Source organism: Megachile rotundata, chromosome 2 (genome assembly GCF_050947335.1).
Source record: "Megachile rotundata isolate GNS110a chromosome 2, iyMegRotu1, whole genome shotgun sequence".
In the NCBI taxonomy this organism is placed as follows: domain Eukaryota; kingdom Metazoa; phylum Arthropoda; class Insecta; order Hymenoptera; family Megachilidae; genus Megachile; species Megachile rotundata.
Window position 1 is genome coordinate 15548470 of NC_134984.1, and position 26018 is coordinate 15574487.

Here is a 26018-nt window from a genome sequence, read left to right on the forward strand (position 1 = left end):
CCGAAAATATTGAAGATCACTTATAATTGATGTAATTAGAAAGGGCTTGAAATATATCGTCAAATAAGGCATCGATAATCGATAAATATTGGAAACGTCGAGGTAAAAGTTGGGAGTTTCGCGCTTTATGAATTTAAAGAACAGAACTGCAGAGCGAATAAAGAGATTTTTTTCAAGTCCCCTCGTGGTCGAGACATTCCGTCCAATTGAACTCGGTCGCGTCAACGAACGAATCAACGAAACAGTCGGTGGTCTCTGTAATGCAGTTATCGTCGCGACCGGCTCGAACTTCGGTTTTCCCGTTTCCTATGGGAAAACTGTTCGCCACCTTCTGCAACCTTAAACCGTCTCGTACTTTTACTCTTATTGCGTGAAAAGGTACAGCTTGATTCTTTCGAACTTCACCCCTTTTTCTTCATTTTTTTCTCTCAACGTTCCCTGTCTTCCTCGCAGAGATTTATCGTCGAAATTTTCATGTCGAACTCGTCACCATAACTCTTTGTAAAGGGTTGACTCTCGTTATCGAAATACGGGAAACAGGACGTTTTTAAAACCTGCGCCCGGTAACAAATCGATCCAGCTTCTGTCTCCAATAGGTTGACCTGTCCATTTTTTAGGCGGGACAGGAGTACATGTCGGGGCAAATAAAACCGTTTTGTTTTTGCCTGTCGTTACATTTGTTTCCTCTTCAAATTTCGGTGTTTCGCTCGGAATACCGCACAATATGAGAGTTCTCTGATTTTAATCGTGTTGCAAAAAGGCGCGTGTTCAAAAGGCTAGTAATTCAAGCAACGACCAAAAATCTACAACGAATTTTTAATAGCTTTAGAAACATCTCTACAATTTTTTTTAAAATAGTTACTCGAAGTACATGTAAATAGTGATGTCATTTTTTATCAGTAAATCTACAACGTTCATCGATTTCCACTTCAGTTTTAGAGACTTTTGAATACTTGAGACTTTGGAAGAAAGTCAAAGAACATTTGGGGATTGGATAAAAATTTAGAACATTGAGATTTGAGGATGTAAGGATATATCAATTGAAAACATTACGATTTGGTGTTTAGAGATTTGGAAATGTAGAAGTTGGGAAATTTTAATTATTTTAAAATACAGGACTTTTGGGATTTAGTTTTGAAAATGTTGGAATTGGAGAATTTAAGTTTTGTAATTTATTAGTAAAATTAAAAATAGTAGAACTTGAAAAATGTACAACCGAGTAAATTTGAATAGGAATTCGTAGATCAAAAAATATGTGAAATGAAAGCTCGGCGAAGAGCTTTGAACCCTCTAGAGTTTCACGAATTCATCTAGCTTAGAATGTTAACGCAAGAGCAAAGTGCGCCATTTGGACTGAACGTACGCTTAGGCGAACGTAAACGTAGGCAGCATTAATCTAGCAGACTGCACTCAGAAAGGGTTGATCCGAGGGTCCAAGGTCTGAAACGTCGGAGGCGCGGAAAAGCGTCGAGCGAAGGAGACAAAAGCGGCGCGAAAGGCGCGCAAGGTGAAAGAGGAGTCGGGCAAGAAGGCGGCAAGATCGAGAAAGAAAAGAGAGGGAAGAAGAAAAGAAAGACAGCAGCGACCAGCGGTCTGGCCGTCATCGCGTAGTCACAACACGCCGCGAGTTATTGCCCCCGAGTGCTCTACAAAGACCTTCTCCTCTTCTTCTTCTTGCCAGGCATGCCCACTTTTCCTTCGACTTAATTCGTTCAATTCGCCGCCAAAACACCGAGCAACGTCGGGCGAGACAAGGATGATCGAACGAACACTCCCTCGTTGGAGAAATAGGGCGAAGAAGCAACCGGGAGGGGAGGGAGCCGAGACGAAAGAAGCTGGAAACGACGAAAACGAACGTGGCTACGAGAGACGATTCGAGAACGAGATATGTATATAGAAGGCGGCAGCCAGTGTTGGCAGCTCCCGAAGAAGGGGATTGATGGCGCGACGAGGTGGAGGCGGACGAGGAACCAGAACAACTCGATAACGAGAAAATTACACCAATTTCGAATATCTGCTTCAAATTTATACGATATTTATCGCTATTCCAAGAAAAACACTCTGATCTTCCTGCTACTATCTTTGCGGTCATAATTAACGTTAGCGTTAGAAGAACTGGTCACCAAACTACAGTTCACAGTCACATGACTATAAATAATAGTCCCTATATATTTTTTAAAACACTCTATAAAAAGTCTGAAAGAATCCTTCATGCAAAGGAAGAAAATTTAGTTAAAACACTTTATATAAGATCTTTCATATTTATATTAATTAACAAACATCACATTCGTACTTTTAAGGTTCGTACCACGAAATACTGATTGGCGCATGCGCACAAGGGGTCTACGCCGCCATATTGGTTCTCTCGGCAACTCTGGTAAACCGAACCGGGCCTGATCCTATCCAGTAATACTGGAAAGGTGGTTTTCGTGCAACGTTTAGCAAAGCAAGCAAAACGTAGACGAGGTTTCGCAGAGTCCAAACCGATGCATCGCATCTTTTCCGAGTCATCGTTAGGCAACTCTGTGTCTCCTGACACGCTTGACGTCACCCTGTGTATCGTGATGCTCCCACGAATTCTCGGCTGGTGTTCCAAGGAAAACCGCGTGTTTCCGTGCACCGACCCATTCCCCGTGCATTAACCGTGGCGAGCTCTGGCAAGATTTTAAGTCCCGATTAGTACGCCTTCCCACCCTCGCCTCCTCCCCGCGATCCGGCACGAAACGCTTTTCCATCTGTCCGACCGACCGTCTACCTCTACCAGACTACGAATTTCGCGATTCCAGAACGACGCGATCACCTATCAAAAGCCATCTACTCGCCTTTAATCGAGATTATCTGTGCAGTTTAACCGACGGTACTGCACGATCGAGATCGACCTACGCGTTCGGCAGTTCCCCAAAAACGAATCGATTATCATACGAAATACGCTGTAGCCGTGGTAACGACTCCGTGGAATGGCTGGTCGATTTATTTTGTGATGTAGGGGGAAATGGAATTCTATGATACTTCCTGGTTATTTAACTTTTTTGGTGATGTCTTTGGGTGGAGGAAGGATGGGATTATAAATGTTGGGAATATGTAACGCGTGATATGAGGGGTTTAATAAATGGGGCTTGGAAAAGTATGGGTGGAAAATGTATTGCGTTGGGGTACAACGCGTTGGGAATATAACGCATGAAGGTTATGATATGTTACGGATAAAATGTGTTGAGAATGTGTGTTGCGAATTAACGCGATGGGAACATAACGTGTTACAAGTACTATGTATTGAGAATATAATGCGTTGAGAGTACAACGCGTGGAGAACACAACGCGTCGAAAACACAATGCATAGCGAATGCAACACGGCGAGAACACAATGCATCCAGAATACCACGCGTCGAGAATACAACGCATCCAGAATACCACGCGCTGAGAATACAACGCATCCAGAATACCACGCGCTGAGAATACAACGCCTCGAGAACACAACGCATCCAGAATACCACGCGTCGAGAATATAACGCATCCAGAATACCACGCGTCGAGAACTCAACGCACCAGAATACCACGCGTCGAGAATACAACACATCCAGAATACCACGCGTCGAGAACTCAACGTATCCAGAATACCACGCGTCGAGAATACAACGCATCCAGAATACCACGCGTCGAGAACACAACGCATCCAGAATACCACGCGTCGAGAATACAACGCATCCAGAATACCACGCGTCGAGAACACAACGCATCCAGAATACCACGCGTCGAGAACTCAACGTATCCAGAATACCACGCGTCGAGAATACAACGCATCCAGAATACCACGCGTCGAGAACACAACGCATCCAGAATACCACGCGTCGAGAACTCAACGCATCCAGAATACCACGCGTCGAGAATACAAGGCATTGAGAACACTACGCATTGAGAATACAACGCGTCGAGAACACTACGCAACGAGAATACAACGCATCCAGAATACCACGCGTCGAGAACACAACGCATTGAGAACACAACGCACCCAGAATACCACGCATCGAAAATACAACGCATTGAGAACACAACACGCCAAGAACACAACGCATCCAGAATACCACGCGTCGAGAATACAACGCATTGAGAATATAACGCGTCAAGAACACTACGCAACGAGAACACAATCCATCCATATTACAACTTGTCCAGAACACAACGCGTTGCAAATACCGTTTATGATAACTCGATTTGTAATAATACAACTCTTGACAATAGTATGCATGAGAAAACAACTCGTTACAACTACCAAGCATAGTAATATAACTTAACATGATTCTACTCATGATACAACTATTAGTGACAAAGTACGTAATAATACACCTGTCAGCGATAAAGTGATTCGATTCATAGTGCAACTCTCAGCAATAAAATGCATAATGATTCGACTCGTAATGCAGCTCTCAAAGTGCGTGACACAACGCGTGATCTAACGATACTTGACACACAGTAATACAAACCTACATCACACAACTCCTCACACGATGTATCCAGCGATATGTCTCTTTACATACAATCGATAAATAACGAGCCTTGCAACAAAAGCGAGGTGTATCGAAGCGAATACGCAGGTAAAGTAAGAAATTTCAAGAAGATCCAGGAGGATTCGACAATCTTGAGCGAACAAACGCAACCCCTTTCGAAGGATTAATCAGAAGAACGACAAAGCTCGAGTAATTCCGCAAATACGGGTGTTCGTCAAAGGTATCCGATCCAGGGATTATTTAACAAGCCAAAGCTTGTCTCTCTCGTTAATTATCAAATTGCCTGACGACCGTGCGTCCCGGTGATGGTGTTCTTTGACGCGAAATATATTTCAAAATCGTATCCAGGCACAAAGTTTAATTGCTGTTGAAATTCGCGCGAAATCTCGTCCGCCTATTTCGAACTTCACAATGTCGATTTTCGTGGCATGCTTCGCCACGAAGAACACAGGGACAGATTTCCTACTTCCTTCTTTTTCCACGCATTACGTGACCTCTTTCACGGATCCGAATGGGTTCTAGACCGTTCGGAAATAATACTCCGTGAGTAGGTTATTTATAACCGCGACAACGGACCGGGACACGTCTGATCTAGCTACCCGCTTTTCTTCACTCGTCTTTCCAAAAGTATATTTTTTTCCTAAGTCAACCTTGCACCTAATTCGCGTTACAAGACTCACAATGTTACCTGTAGATCAAGATTTTACTTCCAACGAAAAATTCCACTCGTAACACCCTTAATATAGTAGTCCTTCCGGAACACTTTTACGATTCTTTTCAAAATAAAAATGTACACAAAAGTTTCGACCCAGGTGCACGCTTATTCCTGCGATTTTATTAGCTCAAGTATGAAACTGTCGAAACTTTGACATTTATTACCTCTCGTTTGATACCGGAGTATACTGGCTTCAGCTATCGAGTTATTAACATTAAACAGCGCAAAGTAAGCGAAGGTTAAAAGTCTATTTACTTAGAATCTATGTTCATCACGGAGAGTAAAATGTCTTCCTACATTTTATGTATAAATTGCTTATTTTGCATTAAATAAAAAAATTGTATTTCGTGACGTTACGTGACGTGAAAATGTAAAATGGTTTAAAATGTGCTGCATAATTTTAGTAGTATGTATTACGTATTTTACATATTGCATATAATTTTTAATAATACATATTGCATATAATTTTTAATAATATATATTGCATATAATTATTAATGTTACATATTGCATATAATTTTTAATATTACATATTGCATGTAATTTTTAATAATACATATAGCATATAATTTTTAATAATATATATTGCATATAATTTTTAATATTACATATTGCATATAATTTTTAATATTACATATTGCATGTAATTTTGAATAACACATATTGTATATAATTTCTAATAATATATATTGCATATAATTTTTAATATTACATATTGCATGTAATTTTTAATAATACATATTGCATATAATTTTTAATAATATATTTTACATATAATTTTTAATGTTACATACTGCATACTTTTTAACATTATGTATTTTTTAATAGTACACAGTGCATATATTTTTGAATGAATTATTTTCAGTCTGCAATGAATGATTCATGTCGTGAAGTGTGATAAATCATCCCTTCCTGTGTACAATAAAAAATGCAGACAATGTGGGAATATTAATGTAATGAAATTTTTTCTTACTACATAAATTATGTAATGAAATATGAAGTCAATAGAAACGACATATCAAGAGAAGTTCGCGAAGAAAGTTGTATAAGTCTGAAAATAAGGGAGCTCACGGAAGGGTGAAATAGTCAATTCCGTTTCGGCATACAAATAGCGGGCCGAAATCCACGAGGTACACGCCATACGATATTCAATCTACGACTCTTTAAGCGAGCTCATCCCTTATTCGAAGGAAGAAAAGAAGGGCAGAGGGAGCCGAGGGAGAAGGGCGCTGCTTAACCCGCCAGGGAAAACACATGTTATCGACAGGCTGTCCTTTTTTTGCTGGCTCGTTCGTGGCGGGGAGGTTGGTATCGGGGTTAAAAAGAAAACGAAAAGAGAGAGAGGGGGAAAACTGGCGTGAGAGAAACTAACTCCAACTTTTTGCCGAGTTTTTAACGAGATACCGAAGCGTTTTCCACGGGATAGTGGAAAAGGGGGATGCTCGACGGGAATCGTGTTTCTCGGAACGCAGCCTTTTTTCTTTTTCTTTCACTTTCACGCAGACTTTCCGATAACAAAAGCGATACGTGGGAGCAAGTTTCGTTAACCGTCTTGTATAATACGAATTTTTCGTACTTGCGAAAGTTGCATACCGAATCGAGACTATACTCGTTGCATTATCGCGTAATTTGTTAGGACGACAACTGAATTTACCGATTCATCGACGCTTTATTAAAATTTATCGATTAACCACTCTTAATCGAAAAACTGTGCTCTCGAGCTAACGATTATCGATAATTCGCTTAACCCTCGAATCAGGGCTAATCGAGTACAATTGCGCGGGTACGAATTTCGGTGTACCGATTATAATATCCGATATTATGGATGATCGATAGAATTAACAGCTACGTTAATTCTATCACCGCCGTATCGATTAGAACCTTGAATTTCGCGTAGTTTCGGGAGTCGTTAAAGATTAACGATATCTTAACATTCACCTCCGATTCGCGACGATAAAAATATCCGTTACGTTCCATTTCGAACACCTTAACAATAAAAACGAACGTGTCGGACGGTTACAGTATGACAATCGATCGGTCGTTAATCACAGAAGAGCACATTTGTCCGGGACAGAGAAGTAGTCAGAGCGTCAGAAATGCGTCGGCACGACGATAATACGCTCGTAATTCAATCGACGATGTCGACGAGCGATAGCAAATTATCGCATTGTATCCGGGAACGTTGATTGTCCTACGTGGGTCCAAACGGGTACCTGCTAGACGGCTGGCAATTTCGCGAATCCCATAGCCAGACGGGACATCGGAACGGAGACACGTTTCCGTAAACGCCATCGAATTGCCAGCAGCCAACGATTTTCTTCACTGCGTGCAGGGAAGAGGATCATAAATTCTATGATGCGATATTAAAATTTTTGAACGGTTATGATGCATGTCGGGTATCGCTATACTCGATGACAAGATTAGATTCAACTGCATTAATCATCTTGTTTTTTAGGTTTGATGGATTCATGTTTTACGGAATCGATTCTTCTGATTTTTAGTCATGTTACGAGATATGAGGGTTGAAATCTTTTAGAGCTGACTTTGTTGCTGGATTGATGGATAGGGATATGATGCTTGAGAAACTAATATTTTGTATATTATTTTTTGGTTCAATATTATTTGGTTAAAATTTATTTTTGAGTTTTAGCTCCATTTTTATTTTTCATCTTATTTTTCAGACGTACTTATACATTTTTGTATATAGTTCATTCAAGTTCAAATTTAGTTTAATTTTTATTTTTTGTTTTATTTTGTAAATTTACTTATTCATTCTTGTGTACAGTTAATTCAAGTCCAAGTATATTTTTCATTATTTATTTTATATGTCATTTTTCAAATTTACTTATTTTTGTATATTGCTTATTTGAGTTGAAGTTCATTTTTCATTTTTATTTTCATTTGTATGTTACATCTTATCTCTCAAAATTATTTATTCATATAGGTAAATGAATAAGTATATAAATTAACTATACATAGTTAAATCAAGTTGAAATTTATTTTTCAATTTTTATTTTGTGTCTTATTTTAAAGATTTAATTATTCATTTTTGTATATAGTTAATTCAAATTGAAATTTATTTTTCAATTTTTATTTTGTATCTTATTTTAAAGATTTACTTATTCATTTTCGTATGCTGTTAATTCAAGTTGAACTTTATTATTCAATTTTTATTTTGTGTCTTATTTTAAAGATTTACTTATTCATTTTCATATATAGTTAATTCAAGTTGAAGTTTATTTTTCAATTTTTATTTTCATTTATAAATTGCATCTTATCTTTCAAATTTATCAATTCACTTTTATATACAATTTTTCAAGATCAAATATAAAAACAAGCAATATGTTGATAAACAGATCCTGATAACAGGTCCTCAATGAAAAATTTATCAGAAACGTTCAACTCAATAAAATAAATAACAATAACATCCTAAAAATAACACCGACAAAGCGCTAATTTCTCAAAAGGCTGTCACTCACAAATAAGAATTATTCCTTCGATTACGAAACTTTCACCGAACACGATAGAATTTGAACGATAAGAGGATCGCGTCCCGAGTTAAAGAGCTTATCGAGTTCCGTGATAATGTCTCGAGTTTTGTTATCGCCGAAAAATCTTTGCTCACCATTCAGCAGCGTTTGGTTCACCGTTCACCGATCGCTCCGACGTTTCTCGATCGTGGAAAAAATAATCACGCTCGAGTGATTGGCTCGGCTTTTAGATCGACAGTCGCCCGGCAGTCTACTCGAGTCGTTCGTTCGATTTATTCGACGATCTGGTTCGACAGGTATGCGATCGATCGAATTATTATTAACCCTTCTAACACGGAATTGCAATAACGCGAAACAAGTTTATCGGAAAATAAAACTGTTTTGCGTATGTGCTCAACTTTAACCCTATTGTGTTATACATATTAGCAACACTTGCAAAAGGTGTTTTTTTCAATAAATAATATTCGCATGGTTTTCAAGACTGATGTAGTACTGTTCCTTATTATTAGTATTATTCTGGATTGATTTTTTAATATGGTTCTACCCGAATTTCATAAATATTCTTATTATGTACTTTTGTGATTTTGAAATGTCACCCAATTACGTCAAATCTGTTGTCACTGATAGAGTCACATTTTAAATTAACTTTCTAATAATACCAACTTTGTGATCCTACAATGACTGTAACTACAGAGAAATGACTCTAATTCTAATTAAAAGTAACATCGAATGTGCAAACGATACCCACATGGATAAGAATCGAAGTGTCACGCAGCAGTCATCGAAAAGCATTTTCGAAAGGAGCAAAAATGCGGTAAATGATTCGCTGAAAGAGGCGGTCAGGGTCAGCGGTATCATGAATCTCCGGTCGGCTGACAGTGTTGGTTCCGATCAGGTTCGTCCTTAAACGAATTTTCCTCCGCGGAAAAACGAAGAAAAGAAGGCGAACGAATGGTTCGAATGTCGCGACGAAGCAGACGAGTTGCATCGGTACAATCGCATTCCAGGTAAACTAATTTCGATGCGAACGAACGAGAGCGAGCGAGAGAAGCGACGAGATAGCCAGGTGGAGGAACAACATCGAGAGCACCGGTTCTCCAGATCGGCGGATCACCTCGGAGACCTCGTGCTCGAGGCCTGGGATCGCCGGCCGCCCAGCAGTCTACCTGCTCGGTGTATACACACACCACACGTGTGGTCTCCCACCCTTTGCTTTGGCTCTCATACCCCACCCTCCACCTGTACACGTGCGTGTACGACCCGTCTCTGTTTGTGCGTGAGCCTTGGTCCATACCGTCTACAGACCGTTTCACGCATCTGGGTCATGTCGTAACTCACCATCAACAATTCTCTTGTGTTTATGCACCTAACCTCTGCAAATGTGGACTTTCACGTAGGATCTTTCAGTATCTACGGATACAACGGTACCATCGGTGTTTTTATTCATAAGGGACACTTTGACAGAGTTTCAAGTAACCTGTGTTTCACAAAATTAATCCAAGATCAATTGTTTCCAAGGTTTTCTTGCAAAATTTCAACGATGTTAACTGATCAGCTATATATACTTGATTGCAACTGCTATTTGATGTAGGAAGAAATTGAGAGTAAATTTTTGGGGAAGAAGAAATTGTAGATATTGCTAGATATTTTGTATTCTATTTTTGAGCGAAATGCGTGGAACATCCTGTATAGAGCGTACCTGCGGGTTTCCTCTGAGTATGGGCACAGGGCCGTACGTGCTCTGGATACGTACGTGCCGATTTCCCTTCCTCTTCGTCCACCTCTCCCTTTATCACCGGACAGCTTCTTCTCTTCCCCCTTCATTCTTTTACTCTTTCTCCTGTTTTCATCTCTTACTCTTTCTGACCGTACGTCTAACTCTATCTGTAGGTTTACTGCTCTTACGGATGCCCTTGTGCCTTACTCCCCTTCCTTGGACGATCAATCTCGAGCACGATGTAGCAGGCTATGTTCTCGCTAAGTCGCCAATTGTGCTTCATCAATCGTGATCATCGAGGGACATCGATATTCCCAAGGAAATTCCTGCGTTCGGCCTCTTATTCGATAATGGCGATAATCGGGTTATTAGGAAATCCGATTGTTAGGATTTCGATTACGTGCCGTTCGTGTCGATTCGATACACCTGTCGAAACTTAGTTGTTTCTTCGAAATTGTCGTGCAGACGAATTGCTATAGAAATTAATTGACGTCGATTATCGTCGCGTTCGACGGGTTTATGTAGGACGCATCGTCGTGTGGCGCGATACAACGGTGCACGATGCAACGGTGCTTCGAACAGATAGTTAAAGGATCGGTGCCTCGATAATGACGAACCTCTCGTCGTGACACTTTCGGCCGATTCGAGAAGCCGTTGTCGGCAATCTTTTGCCGGCTGATTAATCGTATGACCGGTATTGGATAATCGTTTTACGGAAGGTCAACCGTTTAACAGATTTCCTCGTTTCATGTTACGCACGTCATACAACGCTTTACCTAATCTACCAATTTCTTTGTTCGATCACAACGGTCGATCCAATCGAATACTTGTATTCGATCAATGTATCATTGTACAAATATTTGATTAAACAGGTGATGTTTTAATAACATGAAGCAAAACTAATGCTATTAAAGCAACATGTAATTTTGCTCCTTTCGTTAATGTTACTAGAGCAGTTAATCTCAATAAAATTATACGACCAATGAAGTTAGCAAAAGTCTACTACAAATTCTTTCATATCTTCTACTGAAGTGATGTGTTACCTCAAATATGCTAACTCATAAGCAAAATAAAAAATTTTGAATTAAATTCTGATAACTGAATGAACATCGTAATGTCGTATCAAAAGTAATTAAAAAATGTCGGTCAAATAAACCTTGATCCAGAGAAATCGCAAGTATCGAGACGATTAACGAGCACCCGCATGTTCTTCCATTGCACGTTTCACGGCAAACGCTAAAATCCAACTGCACCTTGTGCATGTCCCTTTTAGGACCTATCTAGTTGCAACGAGATAACACAATATCGCGTGCATACGGGAACTGAGCGAATTCGTAGCTACGACACACGTAATCTACGAATAAGGTTTCACCAAAAACGCGAGTTGCTCTCTTAATAAATCCCGAAAAATGACCGACTACCTGTTATCGGGCAAACGATTAACTTTCCGTTTATCGGTACCGGGAATCGTACACTTAATATCCGGCGTCGGCACCGGACTAATAAAACTTAATTATGATACATCGTAGATGAGCGATAACCTGAGCACGTCAAATATTTCGTACGAAAAGTGACTCAATATTTCGATGTAAAGCGTACTGCTTTAAATGACCCGGTTTGCTCGTTAATCTTTGGACAATGAGCGTTTAAGGTTAGAATAGACTCACGATACAATGGCGTGATAACTTTGTCTCTGTATTAGGGTGAATATTGCAAATTTAAATTTCAGGAAATTTCCAAAATCTAGAATTTTTCATATTTTACGCATAGAGGGATTTTACACTCGAATAAAATTAATAAAATGACCTGCGAGTGCGTTCAGTTGTCCATCAAGTTGAACAGTTGTCACCTTTGCGAAAAGGGTGCAATCTTGACGAAAAGGTCGGGACGAGTATATTCGTCGAGGAGGAGATGGTCGCGTCTGTTAAACTCGACACGATAGTCTCGCACGACACGACTATGCTCTCGATATTCCGTTTTTCTTGGCCGCTGTCTCGCTCGGGTGGCACGACCGAGTGTAAGCCAACAGAAGTAAGGACGGGTTTCCGATTAAGGCCTTATAATTGACGTCCCGGGTCCCCCCGTCTGGCTTAGTCACCGGCAACTGGAAGAAGGGCCGGCGGACCCGCTTTTGCGGATCGCGGATCAACGAACCGTCCTCGGACACCAGACGCTTTTGCGCCGCTTTTGCTTCTCTCTTCACGCCCGAACCTACCCCTGTAAGGGGTCTTATGCTACCGACAGACATAATACTCTTCCCTGTTCATCTCCCCGTGCAGAATACTATCTTCATTTTTATTAACCTGTTAGCTTCTTAACCCATGATTTCGGTGAAGGTTGAGAGATAGAAGATTGTACAAATTCAGAGACAGAAGATTGTACATTAAGACAGAAGATTGTACAAATAACATAGGGTTATGTTATGACCATTTATTGTGATCATTGATTACACGAATTATAGTTACAATTAAACTCGACATTCGTGGGGAAAATGTGCGTCAGATTTGTCGTTGAGTCAGGTTTCAGGTTATGTGCGTCAGTGCGTCACGATATTATGAGCCAAGTAGTTAACTGTTAAATTTGATTCCAAACATTTCTCTTTAGGTTTAAGTTTGATTACCACTTACTGTTAGGTCAAAACTAAAGTAAAAAAGTAATAAAAAATAATTTTAATACATTTTGATTTAAAAGAAGAAATATCAGATCAGACAGAGTTTTAGATTGACGTGTATACACATCAACCGCAACTAGTTATTCATGAAACATTTAAGTTGAAACTATAACTTATACATAGTATAAGTATAAGTATACTTATACATACTATAACAACTATACATCAAATACAAGTGAATAGTATTTATAAGAGCTTGCAAACCGACGAACCATAAAATCAATAAACGTTCATCCACGCAAGGTTGGATTAGCGGAGGAAAATTGCTCGAAGACGTTATCGGAAGATTTTTAACGATCCACGGCAACGATTCGACAAGATTATCAGGATTCGAAGCTTCCGGTTGATCCAATTTAGCCGAGGAATGCTCAACCGTACACGATAAATCGGTTTAACCGAAGACTCCGCCTGTCCCGAGCGACGCGTCCGACTCTGCTTTTCGCGAAAACGAGATACTCCGAGGCTTCATAATGGGATAAGTCGTGAAAACTTTCGATACGCGTCAAGGCGGATGTGTAATACGCATGGGTAGAGAAGAGGACGGGGTGCTAAGCAAACGAGCACGCCAGTTCTGAACTCGTAAACGAGACGAGAGGAAAGTGGAGGACGAAAATGACGCTAACGAAGCTCGAGCCGAGTTACTTCGAAGAAGTATCAAAGAAGTTTGCTACCTTCATAGTTGCTGGCTTCTCTTCCTGCCCGGTGGTGTTATCTGAAAAGTGCTCGGGATATTTCGCCGAGCGTTCATTTCGCGAATAAAAAGGAAATTGTGAAGGAAATGCTCGAATAACCGCGTGTATACCTTGTGCTACATGGATCGTAATAATTAAGAGCGAGCAGTAATCCGTGTATTCACGGTACTGCCATTCGTTCTAGCGCTCATTATTTCAGCGTTTACCCTATTAGTGTCAACTATGATAGCGCCATTCTAGCGTTAACACCCGGTCGTTACACGTATCTTAATAACATCGAAATTTTAACGTCAACATTTTTTACCATAAATTCATTTTCGAAAATTAATGCGTTATCGATTTGCAAGGAGTTCATATTGTAAAGGGACAATTCAACGTCCACTAATCTTATCAATCGTTAATCTTCGAAAGCAACTCGCCAAATTCATCTGCTCGATCGAATCACCGGAATATATAATGTCCCAAACGGACAACATTGGATACGCTTCGAATTTACTTGCTTATCAATTTTTCATGCGATGCACTCTGTGTAAAGGTTTTATCAAATATTTAACGCTATCGATGTGGAGGGAATTCTAATTTCTTGGAGAAAATTGTCGTAACATTTCTTCGAATAGATACTCGTACCGCATGCAACCACTGCAAGTACTCTTGCAGAAATTTGATTATTTTTTCTTCGGAACACTGCGTGTAATCGAAAGAACATCCACAAGCTATCCGTCAGAAAATCTACGCCATTTGTGTTGCACAACCGTAAACAATTTCAAATTAATCTGCAAGAAAAATGCAGCTCCGATAAAAGATTTTACAATCAGAGATTGTTAACTAATCCGATATAAAATTTCACGTGTAGTGCACGATTAATTCGCGAATAAAATGTTCATTCTGAGACTCGTTATCAGATCGCACTTATCGATAACATACAATGATTCCATCGCTAGAGTATGCAACCTTGCTACCTACCCGATCAACATTGTGCCCGGCAACTTGGTACAACTTCCTAGTTGGCCTCCGAATAGACGGAGCAAAATAAACGACTGATAAACGTTAAAGAGAAACGCGTGTGTTCGAAAACACGGCGTGTCACCGGTCCAAAGGAGGAGCACATGTGCGTTTCGAGTGTTAACAGAAGAGAAGGAGAGAGAGAAGGAGCGTCAACTCGTCAAAAGTTTCACAGATGTTCCGTGACGAGCTACTTTCGATATCTCGAGTCGACCAGCGCGATAAATCAAGTAAGGAAGGTCGTAGCGGCGAACAGTCATCGCCGTCACGAAGAAGTCTTTGGCCGGGAGCAGGGAACCGCAGAGCACGTTGAACCGACAGCAAATTGGACCACCTTCAAAAACCTTATGCCACTAGATACATCGAATTCGCACAAATACCACGTTCGTTCCGTGACTCTATCGTAGACGACGAAGTCACGATCGATTGCTCCGGACGCAATTTTCGCGGTAACGAATTCCGGTGATAACGGAATAATAAAGGACGGTGAAATCTGCCAAATGATAATTTTTTTGTAGCCTTATTCTTGCTCCATTTGTTCTAGCGCACCGAGATCAAGTTATAGCGTTCATTAATTAGAATCCGTCGTTATAGCGTTCGGACCTATCGTTACGGTGTTCATTACGTTAAGATACATCGTTATAGCGTCTATCGCGCCGACTGTCGTTAGCGCTAGGTTCCTTCGACGTTAGGTGCTTATAGCGCTCATCCTTCAGGCGCTAGCGTCAACTATGCTAGAACTCCGTCCAACGTGCTTATGCTCATTCTTCAAGCTGAAAGTGCTATAACTATGTTAGATCCCATCTATGTCCATTCTTCTATGCTATAACTATGTCAGAATTCATGATCTATCGAATGTGCATATTCTTCGTTGAATACTGTGTGCTAGAATTCTACCTCTGAATGTGTTTATACCATCCTTTAGTTGAATGTGTTAACGTCCTGAGTCCTATTATACTACGTGCTCGTGTCCATCCTTCAAGCGTTAAATGTATTATACGCCACCCATTCTAGAATTCATGATTCTATCGTCAAATACCTACTCTGAAAGCGTTGTATGCGTTAACCATGTTAGAACCCATCATTCTACGTGTTAATGTTGAACGTGTTAATGCCTATTTCGTCGAACGTTATTTATTAGCGTCAATTACGTTAGAATCAATCATTCTACCGTCAAAGATCTTCCGAGCGTAGAATAGCGTCAACTATGCTGAAACTCATTGTACCGTCGAACACGTTAATGTCTACCCTTCAAACTGTGAATGTAGCATCAACTATGCAAGAACTCATTCTACCAAAACGTGTTAATACTCATCCTTCAAACGCTACACCAACTATGTTGGAAGCATTCTATCATCAAACATGCTAATGTCCCTCTATCAAGATAGACACACATCAATCTGATTTTCCATCATTCTACAATTATTTGTGTCAGTATCGCGTTAATATCCATCGTACATCGCTCTAGCCTTCAGCACGCTAATAACGTCTATTACTTTAGCGTCCGAAGTGGCTACTTTATTAGTAGTCTTTCCCACTCATTCTACGCTCGTGATCCTAGCGCCCACTGCTCTAGTATCTCTAACATCCATCATTCGACGGTCGTCGACTGGGAACGCACTAGCGGTATTACGCTCCTTCTGGCGTCAAGTTCTGATGTAAACGCGACACGATAACGTTCGAACGGAAAGAAGAAAAGTGGAGTCGTGGCGAACGACTTACGTCGGTTCGAAGGCGGTCCAACTTACGTGGCGGTTTAAATATACGCGTGTTCGCGGCTCGATTACGCGCCTCGAGGAAAGCACCTCTTCTTCCCGTGTTGTACGTGGGCGTACTCCAAGCCAGAAAACGAGTCTCGCGTACGATAAGTGATACAGCGTCGAAGCGTGCGATCGCAATTTATCGTTCGCGCTTCCAACTGTCCGGAACGATTTCACCCAAGCTGAAAGACGTTCTGCGCGGAGCTTTACGATCTTGTACGATCACGTTCCTAATGCAACTTTTTTGCGACGTGTAATCCACGCGTATCGGAGAAACGTCGCGACGCACCTTCGACAACCTCCGACATTAAAAAGTTCCGGAATTCAAGATAACCATGAATTTACAACGACCGTCCATGAGACGTGTAACGAGATTTCTATTACGAATTGCTATTTCTATTACGATATTGGAATTAAGTATTCTTTTCTGGAAGTTTGGAAATACGAGATAGTAAAGCACGAATCATCTTTACATTTTAATATAGTCAGTGTTCGTTTCTTTTCTATATAAAATGAGATGAAGTAAGTATAGAGTTCTTGATACCGATTCTCAAATATAAAGATGTAGTGAAATTTATTGATAAAGTCGAAGACATCTTGTCGATTTCGACAGAAGATTCAAATCATCGAAATTCAATTCCCAAATAAAATGAGTTCAGACTTTCGTTCTGGCAGTCTTACAGTTCTTTTAAACCTAACCACAAAGTCTTGCGAAGATAAAAATTTGATTACAAAGAGAATGGTCCGAATTCTCGAAGTTAGAGTAACAGGGTTTTGAAACCTCGCTTCCAAACCCGTGCAATCGAAAATGAAAATGCATCCATGAGTCTCCTCTTGGAAACGGTCGTATCTTCGTCAAGATGCGAAGCTATCGGATTAATTAGAACGAAACGATAACGATACTCACCGTAATCCGGTCGAACGACAGCCTGCACCGCCTGTTCGTTCTTCTTGCTTCGAATCACCGGCTCACCGAGGATCGTGAAGTTTCTGGGTCCCACGCGATTCACAAACACTAGATACACTTTGCCCCTCTTAATATTGGCTCTCACCACACCACTCTGATTATCGCGTTGCTGCTGCTGCTTCCCGTCGGTGTCGTAGCCGCACACGGTCGACTTGCCGGGCGCCGATTTGTCTCGAAAGTGCAGCCTGACGCTGTCGTTCTTCTTCAACGGCAGGAAACCGGGCTGATTCTTGTATACTTGCTTTACCTCGAACGTCACCGAGTAGTTCGAGCCCGGTTTCCTCACGGACGTCATGCTCCTGGCCTTTCCCTCGAACACGGTCGGCGCCAGGTACGCCCTGTTGCCCACGTCCACGTCCGGGCACCAGTTCTGTCCGCGGCAACCCTTGTTCCGGCATCTCCGTCGCTGCTCTCTGGGCGAGTCCGCTTTCGCCCGGTTCTTTGGTCGTTGCTTGGTGGATCTGATGGGTCGTGGCCTCTCGACGGACGACTCGGTCCCCGGAGAGTAAAGAAACGGCGTTTGCGTCGACGAGTGACGCGGCGGTCGTGTCAGACCGGACTCCTCCATCTTTGGACGCGGCCCGTTCTCGAGACGGCGATTCGCCTGCTTCGACGAGGAAACGAATGCCTCGCGTATAGACTCGTCCAAACGTTTCGCGCTCTCTTCGGACGCATCCTCCGGCGGATGGGCACCCTCGAGGACCGAGTCCAGGTTACCGGAGTAACCGAATCTCTCGTACGTCGGCAACAGCAGCCTCGCTTCCGGCCGTACTCGCGGACCGTCGTCCTTCGGTGATTCGGACGGGGTACGAGCGATCGGTTGGTCCCCCGTCCTCGTGACGAAATTCCAAGCTGGCGAACGGTAATCGAGGGGTTTCTCAACGGTGGCGATGCTCATCGATGGCGGATGATCGCTGGTGGTCCTCGTCGACGTTTCCTCGATGGAGTTCCGATTGGCGGGGGGTGCCGCAGCGAGCGCCAGTGCGCCCCACCAGCCGCTTAAGATCCCGGCCAAAAACAGAGACGCCCACATCATCCGACCTGCTTGCTGGTTTGATCGGGGGTGAGGTCGACACCTCGGTCACCCCGAACAAGCACACACGCCTCTCTCTGGGCACTCTTCTTCTTCTTCTTTGCTATTCGAGAGCGGAATCCGCTTGAATCTCCCGCGAGAATCTCTGTCTTCCTGCTGGCTTTTTTCTGTCTATCTCTGGCTCTTCCTTTCTCGGCTTCTCTCTCTCTCTTTATCGCTCTCTGCGGACGAATCCTTTAGCGAAGAAACGTCGTTCGATTACGAAACGACCTTTGACAAGCTGTTCACGAGGTGTTGTACCACCGGCAGCAAGCGATCGGGACTTCCATCGGACAGATTCTCGGCTGTCTGCTTTTCGCCCAACGCGATACCGTCCTCTTCATCATCCTTGGTGGGTCAGCGGACGCAACGGGAACGCCGTCGTACGGAATCGTACTTGCGATTATCCTAGACGATGCCGAACGACCTGGTCGAACGAGCTGGTTGCAATCGGCTGCGGGTCGCGCGGTTCAAAAATCGGCATCATCCTGTCGATCGTTGCAGAGGAACATCCTGCCCGGGTGACTTATGGTTAACGTCTCCTCGTTTGCCCTATGTACACCGTGCTCCCACGCTACAGTCTTCTTATATATTCAAAATAGAGGATCTTCTGGATTTCGTTGGATCTCGGAGGGATACGACGGATCGAAGATTCTCGAGTCGAGGACTCTCATCGGATCGGTTCGGCGATTTCCAAAAAACGAATCCTCGATATTCCAGGAAGAATTTCGCGCCACCCCCGTGCCGCGGTGCCTCGGTCCCTCGACGCACGTATCACGTTGCACTCCGAACGAGGAAAAGCCGAGGATGATGACACACGACGGTAGGAAGGAGCGGTAGAATAAGAATAAGAAGAAGAGGAAGAAGAAGGAGAAGAAGAAGATGCAGAAGAAGAAGAAGAAGAAGACTACGACGACGACGACGAAGACCAAGAAACTGTCGGCTTCCTCTGACCAGCCAGAGACACACTATTTAAATATACTCACGAGGCTCTCGCGGTTGGTAGCGTCGACCGTCGAAGTCTAGCCCTCGCGCGACGCACTTCACTGCTCAGTTTTACCGCACGATTCTTCCTCCTCCTCCTGTTCCCGCGGGTCGTCCACCGACGAGGACGATCGCGCCGCGAGAAAAAAAAGCGGCGCGCTTAGCGGAGCGTAAAAATCGGTCGCGATCCGCGGCGGTCGCGACGGTTCTACCGGTCTCTACCTCTCGGCCGCGATTACTCTGCGACGGCAACGATGCTGTCGGATGGCGGGCACGCGTGCGGATAATATCGCGTGCGGGGGATCGGCGCGTGTGTTGCACGCGGCATGCACGAGCAGCCTCGTGTCACGTCGAGGCGGAGAAGGGATTGTCGGTGGCCCCGCGTCGGCCGCGCGCGACGGTTCAAATTAGACTGAACGGCCCGCTCGCGCAGCTCGAGGCCGGCCACAGCGCCAGCGGCTCCTGGCGGACGCCGGTCGAGGCTCTGCGCGCGCACCGTCCCGAAGCGGCGCGGAGCGGAGCGGCGCCGACGACCACGGGGATTCCCCGCGCACTCCGCCGACCGGCTACGCACGAGCAGACGCCACGCCGATCCGCTCCGGCCACGCCAGACCACGGGACCTTTAAGAACCTGTGTAACGACGACCTAACAACCGAGGAACCGCACGCGTGATCCTCTCTCTCTGCGCTCCTAACAGACACCGTCTGCCCCTACTTTCGATACCTTTAAGCCTCACCGTAAATCTAAGCGTTTAACCCTTCGTCGTTACTGGACCAGATTTGCGAACTGTCCTGCTAAAAATTACCCTCTACTCATACTTATAGCTATTTCGTAATTCTTGACTTTTTGTTTCGTTTTCTTTCTTAATCTCTGCACTCCTTAAGTCTGATTTACTCTGATTTATAAAATAGATCAACGAGTCCTCCATCAAATATATTGCAGTAGGAGTATGTGACAAATTTTCATTTATTATAAGTGGTGAATAAATGAAAATTATATTCAACCATTTATCTGAATTATTTGTAAGGTCAAAGAGAAATGTGGAGCCTTGACATAGTGCAGAGATATGAAGAATTGATGTATACATTAATTTATACTGTATCGTTTATTTTTCCACCTCAATTTCAGTTTCAAATTAAGTATGCATTATATAGCGGCAGTATTAAATTACCTTACGGAATCAACCCTTAAAAGATCCCTCAATAATTAAAATCAACGTATATGTCAAACACATCCCATCATTTTCAAGTGTGTAAAGAGAAGAGGATTACATTTTTGCTTGATAAAAATTCGTCAACAGCGAAATAAAGTCTCGGATCGAACCAATTTTGACTTCACCATATATTTTTAAGCCCTAGTAGTTAAGAAGTAATCTCGTCACTTAAATATTACGACCGAATCACCTTTCGTTGCTCCTTTATTGTCCATCTCAGGACACGTTTTCATGTAACGATAAATCGTGACGTTTAACCCTTAAGTACAGCGAGGGGAGATTTTATCCTGGCTGAGTGGATAAAAACAGCGCTTTGAAGGATACCGTGTTTGTATCTCCACGTCAATTATGCATTCGCCGATATTCGGGAAAATGTGAAAACCAGAAGTTGTAGTAGAAATTTGTGATATTAATGTCGCGTCACGCATGGTGAGAGATGACACTTCACTACGTCACAGTCGGAGATTTTTAACGCTAAAATTACCGAACCATTTGACCCATTTTTCTTCTTATTATAAAAATACATATTAAAATGGTTTTATTAGAAGTGTGGACTTTTAAGATTAATTCTTCGTTTATTTATCTTACTATTATATTTCTTATCTGAAATTACCAGTGCATACGTTTAATGTTAATGCAGTATCGGTAATCTTTCGGTGACTGTTTCTACAATTGCGTTACACAGCATAGATTATTGGGGTTACCATTAATCAACGAGAAAACGACCGATACGCAAGGTAATAGTTCAGTTGGAAATCAACGATGGATTCTTTTTTCATTTAAGCTTAAACCTCTGCGTGAGTTTATACAGCTGTGCGAAGATTATCTCGTTCTAAACAGATTATGATTAACATTTCTAAAATTGGTACATTGGGAACATAAGATGGTATGAACTCTGCTGTAATAAAGTTGAAGTCAAATAAAGTTGACGGTTACTGAAATAATTTAAAGTAGAAAAACTGTGTCAATTCGAACTGTGTTTCCTGCAAAACGTCATACATAAAAAATCATCCAAAAATTATTGCCAGTAAAAGCTATGCATTATAATCCTAAAAATCGTAAGAAGAGTAAAACGAGGTGATCGAAGACATATCGTTAGAAACGATGCAACTTTACGAAAAGAAAAAAGCCAGGTATTGCCGATGAAAAAAGAGAGCAGTTGATGAACGTTTCATGGCTGGAAACGAGATTTTCTCGGAACATAAATTAGAATGACGAAAAAAAAGAAGAGTTGTAAGAGGGGGAAGGATAAAAAGCAACAGCGTCGTCTGGTAGATTGTACTTATAAATGTCTGAGCGAAGGATAATCTAATACGCGGGTCTCGAGGCGGAGAGAGAAGGAGAACGGTGCTTATTGCGCGCTGAACCATGTCGACTTAGCGCACAGAGCAAAGTGAAACCTTCGCAAAAAGCGAAAACAAAAAATGAACGTGACGAGGGTCAGTAGAACCTCCGTATGTGTGTGCACGTCGACGCACCGCGTGAAAATACTATGCAAAACAACGAATGGAATTCTTCGCTTTAGCGAGATGCAGCGCGTGGAAACGCGTTCGAATACGTTTCGCTGTACCGTTAATAGCGCGCCATCTTTAATGCGGCAACTTTTGGCGCCAAGTCCCGATTAATTCGACGTCGGTGTCACGCTCGAATTGCAACGAGCATAAAACATCGGTGTTCCGGTTTTCCTTCTCGAGTCTAGTTAAGGTTAAATCGTCGAAAAAACATGGCGGCGATTCGAACGCCAGAGGGCAGACATTTGTGTCTGACTCGTCGAGGACCGTGGTCTATTCTACTTAAAATCGGATTTTAAGAACCTTATTTCTGTTGAGATAAAGAATTGCGTTATGTTCTACCGTTTATCTTTTTCACATTTAAGATCAAACGAAGCGTGTACAGTTTTACGATTTCCCGAGAGGATAAATTCGATTAATGTCACTTTTGATAATAAAGGCGGAGCCGAACGGTTATCTTTATCAATTATTCGGTAAGATTTGTAAATATCCGAAATGGGGAAGGTTTAAAGTGCGATAAACGAGATTAATGGCGTGGCAGTGAATATTACTCGGAAACGTGCTGTTAATGTAACGACGGCGTCAGGATCGATGGTGTATCGCGGTATTGTTATTCAATTATCGCCGTTGAAACGGTGGTTACCTTCGTGGTTCCCGGCGAATTTTGATATCGTGACCGTGACGAGAGAACTTGCCCACTGGTCGTTCCAATTCCATACATAGTAACAACAATTTCAAAGCAGACACGGAACTCTGTTTTCATTTCGGACGTTTACCTTAGATCTCCCTATGCTTCCGGTACGAGATGTACACTGGAGAGATTCCTCCTCGATTATTCGCTTCGAACGCTTTCTGATTAGAACGCAAATTAATATCGTGCTAGAATGTTTACTTGATCTCCGGCCGTATAGGAACATTTCAATTTTGCATATGACCGAGCGTTCATGAACGCTTTTAACTGTAATAACAACGCTCTCCAACTTTGCTATACAGTCTTTTACTTTGTAATCGGCCAATTCGTATTATCAACTTTATTCACAAAACTTTAGCAAACTTTGTTACTAACTTTTATCGCTATTAATAACATATTCGACTCATGTAATTATATCCTGAAACTTGCTGATATCCTAATTTTACTTTACATTTTTATTTTACGATAGATGCATTTTTTTTTAAATTCATTCGTTCAGTTATTTGTCTATATTCACAAATTTATTTTCAACCCATAGATATTAATTTTAGAAATAGATAGAAATAGATAATAATTTTACTTTACATATTTATTTTATGGTAGATTAATTTCTTTTTAATTCACTCATTCGTTCAGTTATTTCTCTATATTCACAAATTTATTTTCAGCCCATAGATAATTATTTTAAGACTGTTCTAATTCTCTCACATTATAATTTTATGTAATTAATTCATTTTTCGACAAATTCTTATTTCACCATTTTCATTCGTATAATCACTTGTATTCACAAAGTAGTGAATAATTTATGCTCAATCCATAAATAAGTATACCAAGATTGCTGAAACCCAGTCACGTCATAACATCATGCTATATATATTCATTTGTTAAACTCATATTTAATCAGTTGCAATCATCTGATGATTTACTTGTATTTATAGAGGCATTCATAATTTATGTTCCATCCAAAAATAATTATTGTAAGACTGTCCTAACTCATTCAGATCATAACTTCATCACATATATTCATTTTTTGAAAAATTCATTCAATAAACTCATATTTTATGATTTTCAATAATCTGACCATTTACGTGCATTTATAAAGACGTTCATAATTTATGTTCCATCCACATATAATTATTCTAAGACTGTCCTAACTCATTCAGATCATAACTTCATTCCATATATTCATATTTTGAAAAATTCATTCAACAAACTCATATTTAATGATTTTCAATAATCTTACCATTTACTTGCATTTATAAAGACGTTCATAATTTATGTTGTATCTATAAATAATTTTTCTAAGACTGTCCTAATTCACTCACATCATAACTTCATGCTATATATTCATTTTTGACAAATTCATTCGTTAAGTTCATATCTAATGATTTTAAATAATCTGACCATTTACTTGTATTTTTAAAGAAGTTCATCATTTATGCTCAATCCAAAAATAATTATTCTAAGACTGTCCTAACTCATTCACATCATAACTTCATGCTATATATTCATTTTTGACAAATTCATTCGTTAAGTTCATATTTAATGATTCTCAATAATCTGACCATTTACTTGTATTTATAAAGACGTTCATTAATTATGTTCAATCCACAAATAATTATTCTAAGACTGTCTTAATTCACTCACGTCATAACTTCATGCTATATATTCATTTTTGACAAATTCATTCGTTAAGTTCATATTTAATGATTTTAAACAATCTGATCGTTTACTTGTATTTTTAAAGGAGTTCATAATTTATGTTCAATCTATAAATAATTATTCGAAGACTGTCTTAACTAAGTTCAAAAATTCGAGCAAACCAAGGCGTTTCACTCGTTTGCCAGTTAACCACGGCTACAGAATGTTTAAGTATCGCTATTTAGCCGGGAATTAATCTGTCACGAGAAGAGCGTGAAAAACTAGCCGTTTAAGAGGCCGACTCTCGTCGCGGGTCGTTTGATTGGCAGCTCTCGAGGAGAGTTCCTCTTGAGCGTCGTCGCTCCCTTTCGTCCGTTTAAAAAACCTCTCCGGGACTACTGGCACGTTCGTATATATTCGAGTCGGAAGCAGCTCGAAGAGAATGGAGCAAAAGGGGAGCGGGAAGAAACGGCAGGGAAACGAAGGAAGACTTTATTTTCGGTGGCCCGATGACGCTGATCGGCGCGAGCGTGGAAGAGGAGGAACGACCCGTCGGAGGCAAAAGAGGCTCGAGCGCAGGGCAGAGGGGACCCAGCCACACGAAGAAAGCGAAATGTCCTCGAGACTCGAATAATGGCTCCGTACACGCTCTCCGATTTGTAACAGTTTCACGTTTTATACATCGGCGTTCGAAAATTGCAGAACACAAACTTTGCCACGTAGAAGTTACGGGAGTTGACATCTCGAATTGCGACGAACATTATTTAGTAACGAAACAATTTCAACTTGTAAATATACCACGGACTATAGAGTGAACTAAACGGGGAAATCAAGTTTCCGGAGACTATCGAGAGCAACGCGTCAATAGATTATCGACAAACACTTACTATATTGACAAATTGATCTTAGGCAGCATTGACCCTGTCTCCCTCCGATATCTTCTCATCACAACGCAGTGATCGAGGGCGAGCTTTCTAGGAGTGGAGCATGTCGTTCGCCCACAGGAGAAGTTAAATCGAATCCGCTAACTGTAGCCTAAGAACAAACTGGCAGGGATGAGAAGAGGAAGGAGGGTCTCGATACGCGGCTAACTTTCATGGAAGTTTGATGCTTCGTAAATCAATGGCCATTCGTCGGGCTACGTTAAATTATTCCCGGCTCAGCGCACCCTCTTTCGGATACCAAGCTCTATAGATTTTAACGCGGAGAGTTCAACCCTGCATCGACGGTTCAACTCCATAACAGTTATTTCGATCCGGGTTGATCTTCCTCGGGAAATCTCTTTTTTACCTTACTCCTCTCTTTTCGCTAAAATTCAACGAGCTGGTGGCTGATGCGACACGAAAAATGCACGCCGGATAAAGTTGCATAAATGTAACTTTGTAAAT

General features: G+C 41.5%; 1 protein-coding gene across 3 annotated transcripts in view; it reads right to left on the reverse strand.

The window, feature by feature from the left end:
* The window catches only part of vn (membrane-bound neuregulin protein vein), a 320062-nt gene extending 300062 nt beyond the window's left edge, over positions 1 to 20000 (reverse strand). For all 3 annotated transcript variants that reach the window (XR_013041565.1, XR_013041564.1, XM_003704568.3), the window contains exon 1: positions 17458 to 20000. Coding sequence is in view for 1 of the 3 variants with exons in the window: in XM_003704568.3 (XP_003704616.3) it covers positions 17458 to 18553 (1096 nt within the window). In the remaining 2 variants the exon portion in view is untranslated. The remainder of the gene's footprint in view (positions 1 to 17457) is intronic.
* Positions 20001 to 26018: the final 6018 nt, after the last annotated feature.